This window comes from Kluyveromyces lactis (genome assembly GCF_000002515.2).
Source record: "Kluyveromyces lactis strain NRRL Y-1140 chromosome D complete sequence".
NCBI classification, from domain to species: Eukaryota; Fungi; Ascomycota; class Saccharomycetes; order Saccharomycetales; family Saccharomycetaceae; genus Kluyveromyces; species Kluyveromyces lactis.
Genome location: NC_006040.1, coordinates 1,407,519 through 1,426,763, shown reverse-complemented (window position 1 = coordinate 1,426,763; position 19,245 = coordinate 1,407,519). Strand labels below are relative to the sequence as shown.

At 40.2% G+C, this 19,245-nt stretch overlaps 10 protein-coding genes across 10 annotated transcripts; 3 read left to right on the top strand and 7 right to left on the bottom strand.

Moving 5' to 3' along the window:
• Positions 1-225: 225 nt before the first annotated feature.
• NHA1 (Nha1p) lies at positions 226-2,931 on the bottom strand (the record flags this gene model as incomplete). The annotated part of the gene is made up of 1 exon (XM_453802.1): positions 226-2,931. The coding sequence occupies one exon, from the start codon at positions 2,929-2,931 to the stop codon at positions 226-228; it is 2,706 nt and encodes a 901-aa protein (XP_453802.1).
• A 373-nt stretch (positions 2,932-3,304) lies between these two features.
• SAC3 (Sac3p) lies at positions 3,305-7,216 on the bottom strand (the record flags this gene model as incomplete). The annotated part of the gene is made up of 1 exon (XM_453801.1): positions 3,305-7,216. The coding sequence occupies one exon, from the start codon at positions 7,214-7,216 to the stop codon at positions 3,305-3,307; it is 3,912 nt and encodes a 1,303-aa protein (XP_453801.1).
• Positions 7,217-7,412: 196 nt separating this feature from the next.
• On the bottom strand, positions 7,413-8,381 carry RKM5 (S-adenosylmethionine-dependent methyltransferase; the record flags this gene model as incomplete). Its single annotated transcript, XM_453800.1, has 1 exon — positions 7,413-8,381. The coding sequence occupies one exon, from the start codon at positions 8,379-8,381 to the stop codon at positions 7,413-7,415; it is 969 nt and encodes a 322-aa protein (XP_453800.1).
• Positions 8,382-8,574: 193 nt separating this feature from the next.
• On the bottom strand, positions 8,575-9,669 carry HOM2 (aspartate-semialdehyde dehydrogenase; the record flags this gene model as incomplete). Its single annotated transcript, XM_453799.1, has 1 exon — positions 8,575-9,669. One exon carries the CDS (start codon positions 9,667-9,669, stop codon positions 8,575-8,577), a length of 1,095 nt encoding a protein of 364 aa, XP_453799.1.
• A 468-nt stretch (positions 9,670-10,137) lies between these two features.
• Positions 10,138-10,617, bottom strand: RPA14 (DNA-directed RNA polymerase I subunit RPA14; the record flags this gene model as incomplete). Its single annotated transcript, XM_453798.1, has 1 exon — positions 10,138-10,617. The coding sequence occupies one exon, from the start codon at positions 10,615-10,617 to the stop codon at positions 10,138-10,140; it is 480 nt and encodes a 159-aa protein (XP_453798.1).
• Positions 10,618-11,090: 473 nt separating this feature from the next.
• On the top strand, positions 11,091-11,579 carry CPR1 (peptidylprolyl isomerase CPR1; the record flags this gene model as incomplete). The annotated part of the gene is made up of 1 exon (XM_453796.1): positions 11,091-11,579. One exon carries the CDS (start codon positions 11,091-11,093, stop codon positions 11,577-11,579), a length of 489 nt encoding a protein of 162 aa, XP_453796.1.
• Positions 11,580-12,057: 478 nt separating this feature from the next.
• ENT5 (Ent5p) lies at positions 12,058-13,257 on the top strand (the record flags this gene model as incomplete). Its single annotated transcript, XM_453795.1, has 1 exon — positions 12,058-13,257. One exon carries the CDS (start codon positions 12,058-12,060, stop codon positions 13,255-13,257), a length of 1,200 nt encoding a protein of 399 aa, XP_453795.1.
• Positions 13,258-13,570: 313 nt separating this feature from the next.
• On the bottom strand, positions 13,571-14,374 carry GIR2 (Gir2p; the record flags this gene model as incomplete). The annotated part of the gene is made up of 1 exon (XM_453794.1): positions 13,571-14,374. The coding sequence occupies one exon, from the start codon at positions 14,372-14,374 to the stop codon at positions 13,571-13,573; it is 804 nt and encodes a 267-aa protein (XP_453794.1).
• A 1,010-nt stretch (positions 14,375-15,384) lies between these two features.
• Positions 15,385-16,317, top strand: CTH1 (putative mRNA-binding protein CTH1; the record flags this gene model as incomplete). The annotated part of the gene is made up of 1 exon (XM_453793.1): positions 15,385-16,317. One exon carries the CDS (start codon positions 15,385-15,387, stop codon positions 16,315-16,317), a length of 933 nt encoding a protein of 310 aa, XP_453793.1.
• A 343-nt stretch (positions 16,318-16,660) lies between these two features.
• Positions 16,661-18,943, bottom strand: KLLA0_D16588g (M28 family metallopeptidase; the record flags this gene model as incomplete). The annotated part of the gene is made up of 1 exon (XM_453792.1): positions 16,661-18,943. The coding sequence occupies one exon, from the start codon at positions 18,941-18,943 to the stop codon at positions 16,661-16,663; it is 2,283 nt and encodes a 760-aa protein (XP_453792.1).
• Positions 18,944-19,245: the final 302 nt, after the last annotated feature.

The window sequence follows — 19,245 nt, the reverse complement described above, 5'->3', positions numbered from 1 at the left end:
GTTTAAGAAAGTCTATTTGATTTCTATGACTATAAATATGAAACTATTACGAATAAAAATGACGTTAGGTGAACAGTAAAAGAGTAATTAAAAACGTGTGGAGAGACTCATGATAATCTTCCAGTATTATCATAATGCAAAAGTATCTATATTATTTGTGTGAAAAGATTTCAGTAAGATGAGACCCTTGAGTGAATCAAAGGCATCGTCAGTAACTTAACGAACTTAATCTTCTTCATCGTCCTGATGTCTTGGTGCAGTTGAAATACCTAAAGCCGTGAGCCTTCTCGCCCTTTCTACTTCAGTTTCATCTTCTTCCTCTTCATCGTCGTCAGCACTTGTATCTTCCTCCTCTGATGATATATTCTCAGAATTTTCCTCGTCCGAATAATCATCGTCATCCTCGTTGTCATCGTCATCATCTTCTTCCGATAAATGGTCTACAACAGGTAAAGGAGTTAATTGACGAGCGATTACCTTATTTTTAAAGTTTTGTCTAGAGTTTAAAGATGATCCGGATGATGCAGAAGTCGGCCTCTGTGCAGAATCTGGATGTTGTTTGGAAGTTGAGGATTTTCCCAGCTTCACCATTGAAAGAGCCTTTGCGACAACACTATTGCTTCTTGGTTTGGTAGTGGTAGGGCTCTCAGTTGTGGGGGAACTATGCTGATTGATCTGGTAACGTCTCACAATTTCACCCTTATCGGTTTCTATAACTAACTGAGTACCGTATTTGTAAGCGTAGAATTTTTTTGATGTATCCGTATCAACAAGGGTACTATGTCTGAATCTTGTTGGAGTAAGAACCCTTTTCAATGAATTAATTGTATGGTTGGTTGGTGTCGTTGACAATTCCGCATGATCATTAAGAACGTCTTCTCGAGGGACAAGCTGGGCCTCATCGACCACCTCACCTTTCCTGTTTTCAAGAATAATCCGTGAACCTTCTTGATAGGCGACATTAGCCTGGTCTGTAGCAAGAGGAAATTCTTCGCTAGTCTTAGATCCGCTTTCGGAACTGCCTCCAGGTCTTGGGCCAGATTCAGCTTCAGAATTGCCAGAAATTTGGCTGCTGGGGAATGGGATCTTTTCATCAGCAAATGTGGGCCTTGGTGTAATTCCAGAAGATTGAACAGGTCTTTGTGGCGGTTCTTGCCCAGCCTCAGAACTATTCAAAGAAGTTTGTTGCTGTTTTTCCAAGGAATTTGGATCCTCCAATGAGGTGAATGACTTTGCTCCTAAATCACTTTCATCATCTCTAGAAAGTGCAAAAGCTGCTGCCTGTGCTTCCTTTTGACGAATTTCCCTTTCGATTTCTAGGCTATTCTTCTCTTCAGCTCCATTTCCACGATGTCTTAATCCTCTCTTTTTAGACTTTTTACCGCGACGTTTCATACCACCAACAGGTTTAGCACGGATTCCACTTGTTTCTACAGTGTCGTTCTTTTTAAGTGGTTTGGTAGCATCAGATGCCATTGTATCGACACGGTGTATAGAATATGACCTGCCCTCTTTTTCCAATCCAGGTAATCTGTCCATCCATTTTGACGTTAAACCATTTCCGTTTGTTGTATGGACAGTGAAAGATTTGGTCAATGTAATAGTATTCAAATGACGGCCGAGCGTAAACACAGCAACTGAGGACCCATGAACGATAATTGATGTCAACACTAAGAAGCAAACCAAGGGCCAAATAACGGCCATTAACTGCCAGTACTCACTTCCCTTAGGAGGAATTTCTCTTAGTGGGGTCTCTTCACCGGTAACATGAGCCTCTAGCTGAGACCTGGCCAATATAGCAGCAAAAATAGCACCAACACCAATTGGTCCGAAATGACCAACAAACAGAGCTTCACGCCAACTCTTTATATCGGGTATCACTGGCTTACACGTTAAAACGGCTGGAATCCTACGTAGAAAGATGACAGCAATGGCTAATAGCACAGGTCTCCATACCGATAATCCGATCGATGCTTCGTTGAATTGATCCCAAGGGATAATAGCACCAAAATAAACGAAATAAGCCAAATTCAACACTAGATCGATGACTGTGGAAACGTTACTTTCCTCTGTGCTAGTTGAGAACCAACCATCCCAAGAAAATGCAGTTCCTGCTGCGAAAGATGTTAATAAATCGTCTACACCCAACATTGAACCAAATCCAGCACACATCAATGCTAAGAAAACGTAAAAGGCCAAAAACGATTCACGATCAATCAATTTCTTCTCTTCAGCAAATCTAATGGCTCTTCTTCCAGTATAACCAATGACGGAACCTAGGATACATCCAAACAGACATTCCCATAATATAGTGATGCAAATCCAGTCCTTAGTAATTTCTGCAGCATCACGCTTGTAAAAGATCAAATTTAAGGATAAATAAATGAATGGGAACGCCATACCATCATTACAACCAGATTCTGCAGATAGCAAATTTCTTAAATGTCCTGGAACCCTCTGTGCAAATTTACCTGAAACGACAGATTGTGCCAAAATAGGATCCGTTGCTGTTACACAAGCAGCCACAAGCAAACTATCCGAAAACGACAATCCAGGTATCAAAATCCACACAAACAAACCCGTGATAAGCCAACCTGCAGTCATCACCGGAACCAAAAGCATTGTGACTGATAACCAATGTTTAAGCATATATTTTTTCGGTAACTCGACAGCAACCGCAAAGATTTGAAGACATAACACTACCCGAGATATCTCTAAAGTTATACTATCTGTGTTCCCCCATTCTGTCGGGTTAAACCAGTTCAAACAGTGCGGACCCACAATTAAACCAAACAGCACGGCGACACTGGACTCACCGAGATATAACCGCTCCTTAAAGAACAAAGATACTAACGAGAACACACAGGAGAACACTCCGACACATGCATAAGCAACGTGTGCATTAGTAACTTCTAGCTGTGACCATACCATAATATGTAGCTAGATTCTACTCACCACGAACACACAGAATAGAAAATAACAACCCAGTTCGTCGTCTATAGTAGCTATGCTGTGCCTCCTGTCCTCTGCTTTCGAAACTTCCTTTTGACATATCGCAAACTTGATGATTTTCATGCTTTCTTTTATAGATAGACATGTTCAATCTGGATCCATGTACAAAAAAGCTTTCTTTTTCTGCACTAGATAAAGACAGGGTTCAGTGGGAAAAAGAGAATTGCGAGTCATATACGAGCAATGGGTGAGCCACCTGATATGTCTGTACATATATATGTGTGTGTTTGTGATATATCGATCTACGAAGAACAGCATTGATTAGAATTATGTGCTTTTATGTAATAGTTATTTATTGATGGTCTTGAAGGTTCCTTTTAACGCTTGCGATAAGGTTTTGAAGTTCCTTAATGCTTGGTGGGATATCACCGGGAACAGATCTTGGCATTCTCTTTGATTTAGTGTGGTCTGGTTGAGTAGGATGTTCCGAAATGGAGAATGATCTTGCCATTGGCTTTGGTGGAGCTGAAGTTGCGGACGGTGTGGTGAAATCTGAATGAACAGAAATGTTAGCAACGTTTGAACTGGCAGATGCATTGTGAGAACCTATTCCTGCTAGGTGCGGAGTGGTGAGAACCGCTGTATGATTAAGTAAGCTTCGTGGTTGGCTTGGTGTACCGAAATTTCCCGACGTATTGTGTGGTGGTATTTGAGTTCTGGAGGGTTTGATCTTCTTCACCAAATGTGAGGGATTAGACACATCAGCAGAGGTGATAGAGCTATGACGACTGTTTGCTAAAGGAATCGGTGTCTTATATTTTGGTTTATGCGATTCAGATAGCAATACTGGCAGTTTCTTGTATCTCGCTCTTGGAGAAGCCATGGCATGGTTTTTCAAGTAGGCATATGCAGACTTTTCTTTGATGCTACTGATACTCTTGTCTTTGTCTTGTTGTAACATCAATTGCATCTTTTCATCGATGTCAGCAGATGGTTCTCGAACTGTGTCCATTCCAACGCCGAGTAAACTGCGACGTTTTCTTGTTTCGTTGTATAATCCACGATCGGTTAGCTCAAATTGGAAGTCGTGCGCGGCATTAGCTAAACCGTTTGCAACTAGGGCTTCAGGATTAGATCCGACAATTTTAACAACTTCAATGCCATACATGATATCTCCGAAACGTTTCAAGATTTTGTGAACTTTTAGAAGTTGTTTGATTTCCGTTGTACTTTTGGGGTTTTCGATGGATTCCCAGTATATTATGATTAGCTTGAACTTGTAATTGGTATTGAATGCAACTCCACATATTACCTCAATCAACCTCTCTCCATCTTTTTGTAGTTTCATATCCAAATCAAATATGTCGGAATCAGTGACACCCGAATTGAATAATACTAAATTGACATTGTTGAAGCTGTCTGTCTTGTAATCGTTGGTTAGTCTTATAAAGCCTGCATTTAGTATCGGACTATCTATCGTGTATGTTGAGTCCTTTGCTAGGTGGAACTTACTTAAAAGCCACTGGCCTGAGATACATTCCCAGGTCTTTGAATATAGTACGATGTCAATTTGTGATTTGATGTCTTTGCTTTGAAGCTTACTATCTTTCAAGATTCCTTGCAGCCGCGATAACAACTCGTTAAAATACACTTCTTTCAAATCTAAAGGAGACCAGACATTTGAATTGTTTCTTACCGGTGTTGTGAAATGATTTTCTTCCAAGTGTAAAGGTGTGCTGTAATTCATTGTGCCTGATTTAATGAAAGAAGACGCTTCAAAAGTGGAATTGGCGTCCAGATACTTATTTTTTTTTGTAGTGGAGCGTAGGGAATGAACTCTTTTTCCTACTCCAAGTTCCTTACTCAATCTTAGAGCCTCTTCTTGTTTTTGTTGTTTGATTTTCTTCAATTTCAGTATTTTATTGAACTTAGATCTCCATTTCTTCATTACATGCATTGTAATAATCTTTTTCTTAAATATATCGGCTCTCACTTCAAGGAATACGAAGTATATTTGTTCATGTATGAATGACCGAAATAAATCCCTGCTCAGATTTTCAATATGAAGGGCGTTAGCTTGTCTCTTTTGAATCTCATTTTTAATGGTTTTTTCTAGTTGTTGCTCCATTAAAGTAGTAAAGATGTTACTGCTGGTTTCATTGACAATTTCATTTCTTCTTTGAATAGCTGCTTGTTGTACTTTCTCTAATTCCAGCTGTCTCCGCAGCTTTTCTTCATTTTGTTTTTCTAAGCCTTGCTTTTCATTGAGAAGTCGGGCTTTTTCGTCTAACTGCTTTTGCATGTTGAACTTTTGCTTTTGTTCCTCCAGTTTTTGCTGTAATGCCTGTTTTTTTACAAATTCGTCTGTCTTTCCAAAAGGTGCAGCTTGCCCGAGCTTTACACCTTCTAATGACACGTCGTTAGGGGCTTTTTTAACATCAGTTTTAGGTTGTGACGGAGTACCAAACATAAACGGTTGGTTTCCATTGGCCGTAGCATTCTTTTCTGTGATTAGGGAAGTACTTGTTTGGAAGCTAAAGGGTCGGTTTGCAGATATAGGAAGGGTTTCCTTAGCACCAGATGTTCCAGCAAAGTTTTGGTTATATTGCGTTAGCTGTGATTCTTCTAGTTGAGATACGTTGTCCAGGAGAGACCTCTTGTTAGAAGGAATTGTGTCAACATTGTGTTTTCGATTATTTATAAGAGCAGTCGTGGTATTTCTCTGTAATTTTTGCTCCACGCATGAAACCCAATTCTTTCTCATTGGCTGAGTTTCTGCTAGGAAATGAGAAGTTCCAGTGAGACTTTTCAATAATATCTTCCCATCACCGAAATCTATGGAGTAGTAGCGGCAGAATGTCTCCAAATCGTTTGCATCACGAAATAAAAAGTGCTCTATAAAATATTGGTATGGTAAGTTCCCTCCCTTTCTGGTTACCGCTAAAGAAAGAGATTTGAATGCATAAAATCTAATCTCGTTGAGATACACCTGCAAAAATGAAGACATTAGAAAGGGTACCTTATCAGATTGAATTAATTGAAAAAATCGGTCGTATAAATTCATGCAATTCTCCGTTACGACAACACCTCTTTCCACATGGTTAGAGTTCGCTAGAATTCTTCTGAAGGTAATTGCTAACTGCATTAGCTCGTCATTGAAGATATCATTGGGTAAGTCCTGGGCCATCTTGTCATATTCGGGATCTCTTATCTTACTCAAAAGGGCGTACGCTCTAAATTCGGCTTCGTTGGGGCATTGTCCTCCTTGATCTCTTACTTCGTCGTATATTTCACATAAAGTAATTATCGCCTTGTGTAGTTGTTCAAGTTCCTGTTGAACACTGAAGGTAATATCTGTCTTTGCCATTTGGTGCAAAATTAGCAAATGTATCCTTACAATTCTCTCGTTACAATCAATGGCTTCAGGTCCTGAGTAATTCTGGTAAGTAAAGTCCTGTCTTATTGATCTCATCCTGTCCCATAGAAAGGCTTCACAGTCTGGTAGTAGAGGGACGATTTCATCTACTATGTAGTCCAGTGTTCCCAATAACACATGAGGAGGTCTAACATCAGACGGTAATGGTGGAGCAGCTGCAGCTGCAGGTCTAGCGAATACCTTTAAGGCTTTACCTCTATCAACTTTTTTATCACTTGGATTAGCTTTTTCATACCTCACGACATTGTTTTCAACACTTCTTCTAGCTCTCTCAAAGATTGGACACATATCTTGACACGTACCTTGGAAAATGATTGCTTCAGTAAGATCTTTCGCCTGATCTGCTTTGTCAACGAGTCCTTTCTCTTCCATTACTTCTCTTTCTTCGTCTCTCATCTTCTTCAATGTTTCCCAGAGTGTAGTCACATCAGATATGTTGTCTTCCAGTTGAAGCATGCGTTCCTGGTTTTTTTTATCCCATTCGTCTTGAACTATCGGTACAGGTTTCAAGATGGGTGCCTGTCTTATGAGATATCTCGGTAGTTCTCTCTCGGCTGGTTTTGTCGGCTGTTGAAACCCAAGTATCGCTGGATTTCCATCAAAAAGTGTGCCAATGATTTCATTTTGATCCTGACTCAAAGTTGGTACCATTTTCTTTATTAGCTTCCCCTTAGAGCCATTGTTGGATGTAGTCTTGCTAGATTTACCATTAGGCCTCTTAAATTTGCGTTTCTCCGCATGATTACTAGATGATCTAGAGCTATCATGCATACTAAAGGGTGCAGCAGACGGTGGTATGGAGGAACCCCCAAACATTGACCCTAACATGGCTACAATGCACGGCCTACTGGTGCAGGAGTTGTTTTCAACTCAACATCTATATAATGGTTAATAGTTTACTTGGGTTATGATTCTTTGTATTTCATTATATCTTCAAATGCTAAAAATTAATGCTACGGCAGTATGTTCAGAAGAACTGCATTAAGGTATCTATAGAGAGAGAAGCCCTCCTAGTGTATATGAACTAGGGCAAATTTACGTGTAAGAGTATGAAACGTGACTTGTTAAGTTCTTTTTCATCGACGGCGTGCACTATGAATTGTCTCTCTATGATAGCCTCTTCGAGGAACATTTCAAGTACATCTTGAGTTCTAAGTTGAATTCCGATCAATGCCGATACCGTTACACGTTGTTCGGTATACCAGACGAATAACGACTCAAGAGTGGTTAAAAATGGTACAATTAAGTATTCGTTGTATATTACATCCATTGCGATTATAGTCAGATGGAAGTTCGGTCCGCATTGAAGAACGGGATCGTTTCTAGATTTCTTGCTACCTGAGAACAGTTCCCAATCTAACAGCGCTATGTCAATCTGACATTCCAACTCAGTACGTCTCTTAAGATCATCTAAAGCAATTGTGTTGGATTTAAGCAGTCTCCGTCTACACTCTGACTGGTTTTCTTGGATGTTATCTTTTAATCGAGGCAAGATGTCCTTTTGATCAGTGGCCACATATTTATCAACGTAATTAGAGAAAACAATAGGAAACATTGGTGATGTTCCAGTGCCCAGTTCAAGGACATATCGTAGTTTATCATCTTGCTGACATTGAAAAATGGATGTAATATCTACCTCATCCTTTACACCCCCTCTTGTGAATATGGTAGCGTTGTCATTGTATAATAACCATTTGAGAATAAAAGTAGACGTGGTCCAAATGACGTATCCAGTCGTCGAGTTATTATTATCACGGTTGGAATTTAAAGAGGTTAGGTTTTGGTGTATACTAAATGTATACTCATCTCTTTCTGGTGCTTTTTTTTTCCTGGTCACTAGGCGATGTGGCCCAATGTCTATCTCTAATTCTGATTCGTTTCTCGACAGAATACCGAGATCTTGAGATAAATCGTTTGCGTTAGCCTCTAATTCCACATATCGTTCGAAAATGTACTCATATAAAGTCTCTTCATCGAGCAGTACTAATTCCATGATAAACAGATCGTCATCTTAGTAAGCTCTGCGCTGAAATGGATTAGTGCCCATTGTAGGTATTCTGTAACGAAATATGAATTATGAATTACATTTTATCTGGTTATACATGATTACGTGAAAGAAACAAAAATATTCGGAGCACTAGAAACTGCCTTTCAAATTTGCTTCAGGAAGAATTATCATTTTGCGTTTAGATGATGTTCTTGGCTAATAGAATTTCGGCAATCAAGATACCTGCACCTGCAGCACCGATAACGGTGTTGTGGGACAATACAACCATTTTGAAGTCCAATACAGGATCTTCTCTGACTCTACCAACAGATACACCGTAACCATTGTCTCTTGTTCTGTCCAATCTTGGTTGTGGTCTATCATTTTGTTCCAAGACATGGATGGTTTGTTTTGGCGCAGAATGGCATCCCAACTTAGCAGCATCACAGACATAGTCTCTTAGACATTGTTTTACTTCTTCGACAGATGGAGCTGGCTGGTTCTTGAACTTCAAAGAGATACATTCAGTGTGACCGTCAGAGACAGCAACACGGTTACATTGAGCAGAAACCTTGATTTCGTCATCGCTCAATAGGTTAATTTGAGATTTATCTTGACTCAAAGCACCCAAGATCTTCTTGGTCTCCCATTCGATCTTGTCTTCTTCGCCGCCAATGTAAGGGATGATGTTATCTAAGATATCGATACTTGGGACACCTGGAGAGAAACCAGCCCCGGAAATGGCTTGTAAAGTGGTAGTGGTCAATAGAGAAATAGGACCGAATTTTTCAACTAATGGTTTCAATGGGGCCACTAAACCAGCAGTAGAACAGTTTGAGATACAAATAATAAAACCAGGTCTTGGCTTACCTTCTTGCTTGGCCTTTACCAAGTTCGCGTTAACCAAATCCAAATGTTCTGGGTTGGTGATTGGAACGATTAATGGCACATCTTCTTCTCTTCTGTAGTTCTTAGCATTAGAAATAACAGCTAACCCATGTTCCTTGAATTCCTTCTCAATTGGACCAGCATAGTCAGCATCCAAACCAGAGAACACAACATCACAGTCCTTGAAGGCATCAGCGGTACATTCAGAAACAATGATGGACTTAGCAAATTCTGGTAACAAATCGGTTTGTTTCCAGTTCACAGCATCGACATACTTCTTACCTGCAGATCTGGAAGAAGCACCCAAAACCTTCAATTCAAAATCTGGATGGTCAGCTAACAACAAGATAAATCTTTGCCCAACGGAACCAGTAGCTCCTAAGACACCAGCGACTTTCTTACCCATAGTTATAGTATATTATAAGTAGTGATTCTTTCTTAATCTTCCTAAGCAAGATTCAGATCCTCTTTATCGCTTTAGAATAAATACGATCAAGAAAATGAGATAAGTATATTAGAAGCAAAGTAGAGCAACGATGAATGCTACAAGTGTGTACAAATATATACCTGGTAGTAAGGAATCGGATGTTAATGTTGATATTCTTTTCAACTGATGTCATATCACTTTGACGAAAAATTCCAACTGACTCACACTCTCTCTGTGTGAAAGAAACCGCAGGTGAGCCCATTGGAAAAGAAAAAGTTGTGTATTTGAAGTCACGTGGTATGTTGCAATTAGGGTGAGCTCCAAGCTTATGCATTGATTATAACGGTCACTGTATGTAACTTAGCGTATGTATGTATATATATATATATATATATATATATAATGAATGAATACCCTCCCGATTCGTGGGTAGTGCAAATCAGCCGTCTATTCAGAGTCTGATGACGATTCCGAGGATGAGGATGTTTGTTTGCTGTCACTGGAGGTTTGTGAAGATTCCGGCACATCAGCAAACTTGATCTTTTTCCCTCCAGTAGCAGATTTAGCCACCGTATCTTCTTCTGTATTACCAGTAGAACTTGTGCTGGAGGGTTCCATCTCCATTACTTGAGGTGGTAGACCTTTGAAATCTCTTTCGACTCTTTTCAGCTGCGCAAGAGCACTGGAAAGCTGTGTATCTAGAGCCATTTCATCGGCACTAATGCCACCAGAAGTTACTGCTCCCTGGGTTGTAGAAGCTCCGCTTGACGCTAGTGTCACGCCTGGTACTGATTCCTTTTCGGCAATGAAACTTGCTAGGAATTGTAGTACTTCGTCTTTAGATAGGTATGTTGGCGTGCCCACCGTATGTACCACAACGGGCGTGTTCAAAGTGGAGTTTGCTGGTCTTCTAGTTCCCCTTAGCATGGTATACGTGGTTGTTCGTTGGAGTGCGATGAATCAAATCAGCATCTATATATTTACCCAACCTTTGGCTATCTCATCTCATCTCATCTCATCTCATCGCATTATTTCGATTCAGGTTTTGTCTCTCGAAGAATTTTTCAGCTGAGGCACGGGTAACTCAGGCATGTTTCTCCGTGCCTTGCGATGTTAACAAAATATGCAAGTCACGTGTGTCACGTGACTTGCGGCGACAATGCGGTTGATGTGTAAGATAATGGGGTTTCCGTTTTCGTTACCCGGCCGCATGTCATCACCTAATACCATTTTGCGAAGCCAACGCCACCCTTTGTTAGCAACTACCAACCACTTTCTCAATTGAACTCTGATTCAACTTCAATCCAATTCCAATTCAAGTCCAGTTCTTGCTCTTCTGTTCTGGTTTGCAAAATCTTGGTTACAACACACCAAGTATCAACTACTAAACTAAACTAAGAATGTCTAAGGTATTTTTCGACGTGGAAGCTGACGGTCAACCATTGGGTAGAATTGTTTTCCAATTGTACAACGATGTTGTTCCAAAGACTACTGAAAACTTCAGAGCTCTAGCTACTGGTGAAAAGGGTTTCGGTTACGCCGGCTCTGTTTTCCACCGTGTTATCCCAGACTTCATGTTGCAAGGTGGTGACTTCACTCACGGTACTGGTGTCGGTGGTAAGTCTATCTACGGTGCTAAGTTCCCAGACGAAAACTTCGTCAAGAAGCACGAAAAGCCAGGTTTGTTGTCCATGGCCAATGCTGGTCCAAACACCAACGGCTCTCAATTCTTCATCACCACTGTTCCATGCCCATGGTTGGATGGTAAGCACGTCGTGTTCGGTGAAGTCGCTGATGGTTTCGATGTCGTCAAGAAGGTCGAATCCCTGGGTTCCGGTTCCGGTGCTACCAAGGCCAGAATTGTTATCGCTAAGTCTGGTGAATTGTAAGGAAATAAGCTAGGGAATTGACTCTTTTTTTCATTTTAATCCTTTTTTCTTCCCTTTATCACACTTCAATCGCTCGGGATATCTATATATATACTTATGTCTATAACAACCCATTGACTAATTGAGTGTATTTGATCTCACTCAATTGGTAATGGAAGACACTCAAATACATATATACAACACCCTTTTATATCAATGGAAGTTTATGACTAGATCATCATCTCTCCTCTTTGGCCATTAACAAATGTAGCTACCCAATGAAAATGGTTACCCGGGCCTGTTCCCTTTTCTCACCTGAAATTTCCCAATTTAGCTGCCCTCTGCAATCAGCGCAACCTTTACAAGACTTTTCAACATAAAATAATGATCATGATTAATGATCAGTGAGGATACGTTCGTCATTTCAGTGCGGTAACCCGTTGTATCTGCAGTGGTACGCTATTGATCACGCTGGACAGGCTATATCTTATCAGTAAGGATGGATTCTATTTCTAAAAAGTTGGGTAATTTGGGTCTGCATGATTTCAGAAATGCTGCAAGATTTGCACAGAACGTTATAGTTCAGTATGAACCATACCAGATCGATATTAGACGTGCTACGAATACCGATTCCTGGGGTCCAACTCCAAAACATTTGGCTAAAGTGATGAGACATCGTTATGAGGTTTCAATGTTTTTGATGACTGAATATACTTTGAAAAGATTAGTCGATCATATGGCTAAAAGACCTAAGAACATGTACGAAAAGGCCAGAAAGCAGTACGTGAATTACGGTAACGAATGGAGAGTTGTGTTGAAATGTTTGGTCTTGTTAGAGTATTTATTGATGAGGTCAGATAGGGGCAAAGAGACTGATCAAGTGCTATCCTGTTTACAAGCACATAAACATATCTTAACCAAGGAAACGATGCAGTATCGTGTTGATTTCAGTAGTGATGGGAAGATGGAATTACATGAGCGTGGTATCAAGAAGAAATGTGAACATATCATCCAGTTGATAGAGGATACTTCTTACTTGAAACGCGAGCGTTCCAAGACCGCGGAAAATACACAAAAAATCGTTGCCGGATCTGCCGGATCTCGCTCAGAATCTCTGTATAACGATATTTCCATCAATGCAGACTCTTTCGCCGGATCGTCTTCTACCATTGATGACTCGGACGACTTCGAATATGAACCTACTCCAACGGCTCACAGAGATCGTAGATCGTCTGCTGTGGACGAACAGAGAAGACAGAGAAGAGAGCTATTACGAGAAAGAATCCGTAACAGTGAACATCAAAGAAAAGTCTCCGCGCAGGAACCAGAAATCGATCTATTGGACTTCGATGATGCACCAGCTCCTGCTTCTCCTTCAATCAACAATAGCAATAATGCTAACGTATTCGAGAGCTTCGGTGTTGATGGTGAAGATGATGACGATGATGAATTTGGTGATTTTCAAAGTGAGAAAAGTCCAGTTCCACCTGCATCTGGTAACTTTAACAGTTTTGGTAACGATAATAATAATAATAATAATAATAATAAAACCTCTAATAATAATGCTACATTGAATGATCTTCTAGATTTCGGTGGATCTAGCAGCACCACGACGCCAGCCGCGACCAACAATAACAACGCCAGCACGAAATCCGATGCTTTTGCTGATCTATTCTCTATGTCCAAAAACCAAATATGAAACTCCCAAGTATATCAACATAACAATTCGAATCAAGAGGCTCCCTCGATTGAATAGCATTAACTATCACATGGCTAGTGGGACTTGTCATATTTTATATTCTTACAACTAGAACTCACAACCCCTACTATTATTATTATCATAATTTTCTTATCTATATACTGTAAATATATGAAAAAAATTACCTGACCTTGCACCGTGAGACTTTTACCTTCATTAATGAGAAGGTGTATTAACTATGCTTAGTCTAAGGTTTAAAGTGATGCCATATTATGAAATCAATCATTAGAAGTGTTATAAAAATATGGAGAATTTAAACTGCTATGGCTTTTACACCTTCTGAGATCAAAGATTCATTCTCCTCATCCAAATCCTCATCGCCAGCAAGTCCTTGTTCGAAGATCTGTCTACCAGAAAGTCTCCCCTGGTGGGCAGCAAGACGTCTCTGGGCGTCTCTTTCGTCCAACCCCAGTTCTTTCCTAAACTTGGCTCTCCATTCGATGTATGATTCTCTTGTCACTTTAGTACCTCTGAACTTTTTCTGTTCCTCCTTTTCACGTTCCAGCAGCAACCTATCATGTTCTTTCTCCAGTTCACTTAGCTTTTCTTGGAACCACTGTTCGGCGTAGTCTTTGATGTTGGAAATCAAAGCGAAGCACATCTGCATCCCAAGAAGCATATCTTCTTGGATTTGTTCATTCAATTTCTCGATACATTGCGGTATAAATTCATCGAAATGGATTTTATCAGGTATATTTTCGAATTTTGATACTATCGGGTTACCATGGTCATCGTATTCAATTTCGTCCTTATCTTCATCGTCCTCGTCATCCACATCTTCATCATCTCTGTCGAATTTTGGCACTTCTTCCGGCATAATCTTAATTAGAGGTGCTTCATCGGGGTAATTTTCTGGTAGAGTAAAAATAGTATGCAAAATATGATCATTAGTTATCGAATCCACGGTGTATGAAGAATCATCCAAGGGTACGGGGTCCAATTTGATATCAATTTGTAATTCGATCTCTGGGTACTCAGAGTTCAGAACAGTAAATTCATCTGGATAGATCGACTCTAGAATCTCAAGTTCCTGCGTCTGTTCTTCTTTATAGTCCATTGTGTAGTTAACTGGAAGGGGTTAGGGCGTATAGAAACAATTAGGTAAACTCTCAAAATGTGTATTCAGTACATTTCGTAACACGCTTCCTCTGCATATAACTGGACTGGCCGTACAAATTTCAACTTGACAATGATAATGATGATGATGCTTGAAAAATCTGACAGAGTGAGAAGTGTGCTAAAACAGATACAACATTACCCGGATACAGAATGTACCCTCTTCATTTTCTATCACGTGGATTAAAAACTCAGTCATGCAAAAACCCGATTACTACCTAAAGGAAACTGGCGGAAATAAATGCTTGGCGCAGCCAAAAGAGGTGAGCCTCTCTGTCTCCTAGAAAACCCACAAGACCCCTCTAGGAACAAAAAGAAATAAAATATACCGGTTCCAGTCCTATCTCATTTTTCATACACACACCCAAAACTAGTGGAGAAACTAGAGGAAATCAGCCAGAAACCTTTGATTGTTAATCACGTGCATTACATTTTCTCCTCAAAACTTCCGTTTTCCGGGTGTCGCATTCTTCTGTGTCCGGGTAATATCCTCAACACAGCCGTTCCGGATTTCGATACGGAAAAATTCCAGTTTCGAGGTGCAGTCACTTCGCACGGTGCACCTTGAAAAATGGATTAAGACTCGTCTGGCCTGCTTTCACTGAGCAAAAAGCCTTTTAATATGGTTCAATGACCTGCATTTGTACGGGCAATTCTGAGGGTTGTCATATTTAAGAGCACCCAGATTTCCCATTCTTGTGAGTTTCTGGGTGTCAGTCAGACTTAACAACGACAGGTATCACTAAAGGTTTACAGACGTATATATATATATATATAACCTAGGTATTGTCACATCGCTTGGAGAGTTATAATTGGATTACCATTCTTGTTATCTTGGCTCCTTTGTAGTTTAAAAAGTAAGGCATTTTAGCAACACTTTTGGTGGTATTAATTGACGAAATATTGCTCGAAGACAAGAATTCTGCCATCTAAGTATATATATTATCATCAATGAATTATACCAATTACAACCATAGTGCTAGCATTTCGTCTCGTTCAACACAGACTTCGTCTGTGTTTTCGAACGAAAATGAAGATTACGATGCTAGAATTCGCGAGATCGAAGAGTACTACATCAAGACTCTGTTGAATGATGATGCGGGTGACGATGGATTGTCGAAGCAACAGCAACAACAATTGCAGCCTCAGTTCCAGTACCAGCAGTTACCAAACCTTTTCTCGCGTTCTTCTTTCGGTACTGTTCCTCAATCTCAAAACAAGGAATTAGCCCAATCTCAAGTTGCTCAGCAATATCAGCAGCAGCAGCAGCAGTGGTTCCAAAGACCTATTTTTGAGTACCAGGACCCATGGCCTCAAAAGGTCCATCCTAAGGAACCTTCGTTGGAAGTCGAAATTAACTCTCAATACCGTCCAGCCAACGGTATTATGCCATTGACCAGCGAGAACTTACGCATAATCCAAGAAACTCCAGCTGAACCAGTGGTCCATGCTCAAGCGCAGGCTCCAACTGAACATGTTCACACTGAAAATTGTGGTCATAATCACCCTCAGGTCTCTCAGCAACAACAGCAACAACAGCAGCAGCAGCAGCCAGAAAGGGTTAACAAGCAATTGTACAAGACTGAGCTTTGTGAATCGTTCGCTACCAAGGGAACCTGTAAGTACGGCAACAAGTGTCAATTTGCTCATGGTTTGCACGAGTTGAAAATAAAGGAGCGTTCAAACAACTTTAGGACAAAGCCATGTGTTAACTGGCAAAAATACGGCTACTGTCGTTACGGTAAGCGTTGTTGCTTCAAACACGGTGACGATGAGGATATTCAAGTCTACATGAAAGTTAATATGATTAAGAAAATTGAAGATGAACCTATCAGAAAGAACTTACATGCTGATGTTAAGGCATTGCAAAAGATGACTTGGTGATTTCTCTTTTATCAGTCTTTGCTTCACTTTTTGTTGCTTGATGCAACAAAGAATCATGTAACTGGCATTTCAACTTTATCCTCTCGCAAACGTTAAACTAACCGGCGGTCGCCCCGTATTTTTATCTCACTTTGAATACTGGTTATTTAATTTGATTATTATTTATTTATTATTTTAACTATTTTCCTCATACGTTAGCACGTCTTCCCTTCTTCAATGCGTACACAAGTAATGTCTTAATTTCAGCGCTTCACTGCAGTTTTAATTATTAAGAGCAATAGTGCCTATGCACCAGCATAGGTCTTGTAAGCGTATTTTCATGTGATTCAGAAACAGTATCTACTTATTTCTTGAGGTCGAATTCATGAGCTAACCTCTTGATCGTGTGCAGGAATATTTTGTTCCAATGAATGAAATCCTTGACATCTTTGTCGTCTAAGGCTTCCTTCAAACCTGGTAAGGCAAACCCTTCATAACCAGTATTCTTACCAGATGCAAAGACCACGTGTTTGAACCATGGTCTGCCTTTCAAACCTTCTTCGTGTAGGAAGTTTCTCTCAAGGTAGAACAATTTGAAATTCACGTGTACAATCTGGAAATGCAACTTTATGCGCCTCCACCATGGTAGAGAGTTCTTATCTTCCCATTGTTTGTTTAGATCAGTTAAGTACTCATCAAAATAGTCGGCAGATGATACAAGTTTGTCCAATTTCTTGCTTGTTTTATGGATCAGCTTACTCAATGGGGTACCTCTGTGGTTAGTAATATTTAACCACTGTTCTGGAACGCTTTCTTGGATGTGTTTGTAGTATTTAGTTAACTCAGTTGAGTAGTCCGAGACCTTGGAATTTATTATCTTATCTTCGGATAATCTCAAGGCAATGGTACCAAATAGTTTGGCGACAGCATTGTGTAGCTTGAATCCTGGATCTTGCATGGTAGCCATCCAATGGAACGAATCATAATTCGAATGATAGTGATAGACAGGATCTTTTGCGGTAGCGCTAAATCCAAGATCTAAAGAGGCGATACCCAAATGTTCCAAGAAAACAGTGTAATCGGATCCAGAACCTAAGATGCCAATGTTAGTGTGGTTAAAAAAATGATCATGAAGTGTGACATTTTCTTCTAATGGATATTCAATTAGTGGCAAAGCTTCCTTGATAGCCTTATTTAAGAATGGCGATGAAGCTATCTTTAGTTGTCTACCACCCACGGCCACGTCTACATTCAAATAAGCAAGTAAGTTCTTCTTCAATTCATTGGCATTTTTTTCCCCAAATTCAGTGGACCCAAGCAAAGCGTACTCTTCACCATCCCATGAGGCAAACTTAATAGTCCTTCTTGGTTTCCAGCCATTCTTTGTCAATTCATGAAGAGACCTGGCCATTTCAAGCATAGCAGCAGTACCACTGTTGGGGTCAGAAGCACCACCTTTAATCCATGCATCTCTATGGTTACCAACAAGAATATATCCACTTTTCGAATCATAACCTTCTAATATACCATAGACATTGTGAATCGGAACGATATCATACTTTTGTTCATTGTACAAATTTAAGGAGTATTTTGAGTTCGGACCAGTCCAGTATTCGAAGCCAGGAAGGTTCCCAACCCAGTGGTCACCGCCAATTGAAGAACCTTTCACACCATGACCGTTTAATTTCTCTAATATAGGCTTAACTTCTTTGAAAGAGATGGGCAATGAGGGGATCTTTGGTATCGATTTGTAAGGATCATCACGGACAACATCATCACCCTGAGATGGTCTACCTGGAGTAGTTGGATCACCTGGGAACTGAGACAGGAATTGTACAGATCCACGCTGTAATGAAGATGGGTTTCTAGCTGGTCCCTTTGGATATGGTTTATCACCTTTAGCCTCTTGGAAGAAGTCATCACCAGGGTCGGAATAAATCAAGACACCAACACACCCAGCGTCTTGGGCGAACTTGACCTTTAGACCACGGAAAATTCTGCCATACCTTACGATTGCGATCTTGCCCTTTAATGGAACACCATGCTCTTCCAACAATTCAAAATCTTCCTTGGAGCCGTAATTGACATAAACGAATTCAGCAGTCACATTACCAGATGCAGAGTACCCATGGAAAGCTGGAACCAAATCATCACCCCCAGTAGTTGAATCTTCTGGTAAATGGTCTTCTGTCAAATTAGCCTTGAAAACTGGTTCATCCTCTTGCAATAAAGTTAAACCATTATCCACTGGATAGTTCATGTAAATATCAAAAGCTTCCACTTCTGTCTTTAATCCATACTCTTCGAACTTGGATGCAGTCCAATTCACTAACTCGATACCTTTACCAGCTAAGTGAGGAACTGAAGTCAATTTCTCTGACCAGTTTCCCGCAAGATTGCTGTCGTCTAATGTCTTCAAATAAGCAAGCTCAGTGGCCGTTGCCTGAGACCTATCCCTATGAGAAGATGAAGAAAAGCTATAGCTTAAAATATTAACCAAAAGGTAGCAGAAAAGACCCACTTGGAATGATAATGAAAGAGCTTTCTTAATCCATGTTCTTTTTGAAGGGACAGACTTTTGAGCTTCAATATCGTTCAAATCATGCTTGATGTCCGCAGGATACTCCTCGGGACTCTTGGCCGTCATTTTTTGAAGGTCTAAGTGGTGATGCGATTCCTTAGGTGCTGGCTCTGGCAATAGTTTCCAAATTACCTTCTTCTTCTTATATGTAAGCCGTAACCATTCAACATGGTTGCTGAGTAACGCCGTTTGTTTTTTAGGGTTTTGCTATAATTTCGGGATTTGGCTGCAAAGACAAGCAATATCAAGAAGCAAAAGGGCAATGTAAATACTTAGGGTGGATTAGATAAGGTATTCTGTCGTACTTTGGCATATCATTGGTATTGAAGTTTGTTGAGACCATTTTTTTCCATGTTTCTACTTCTCGT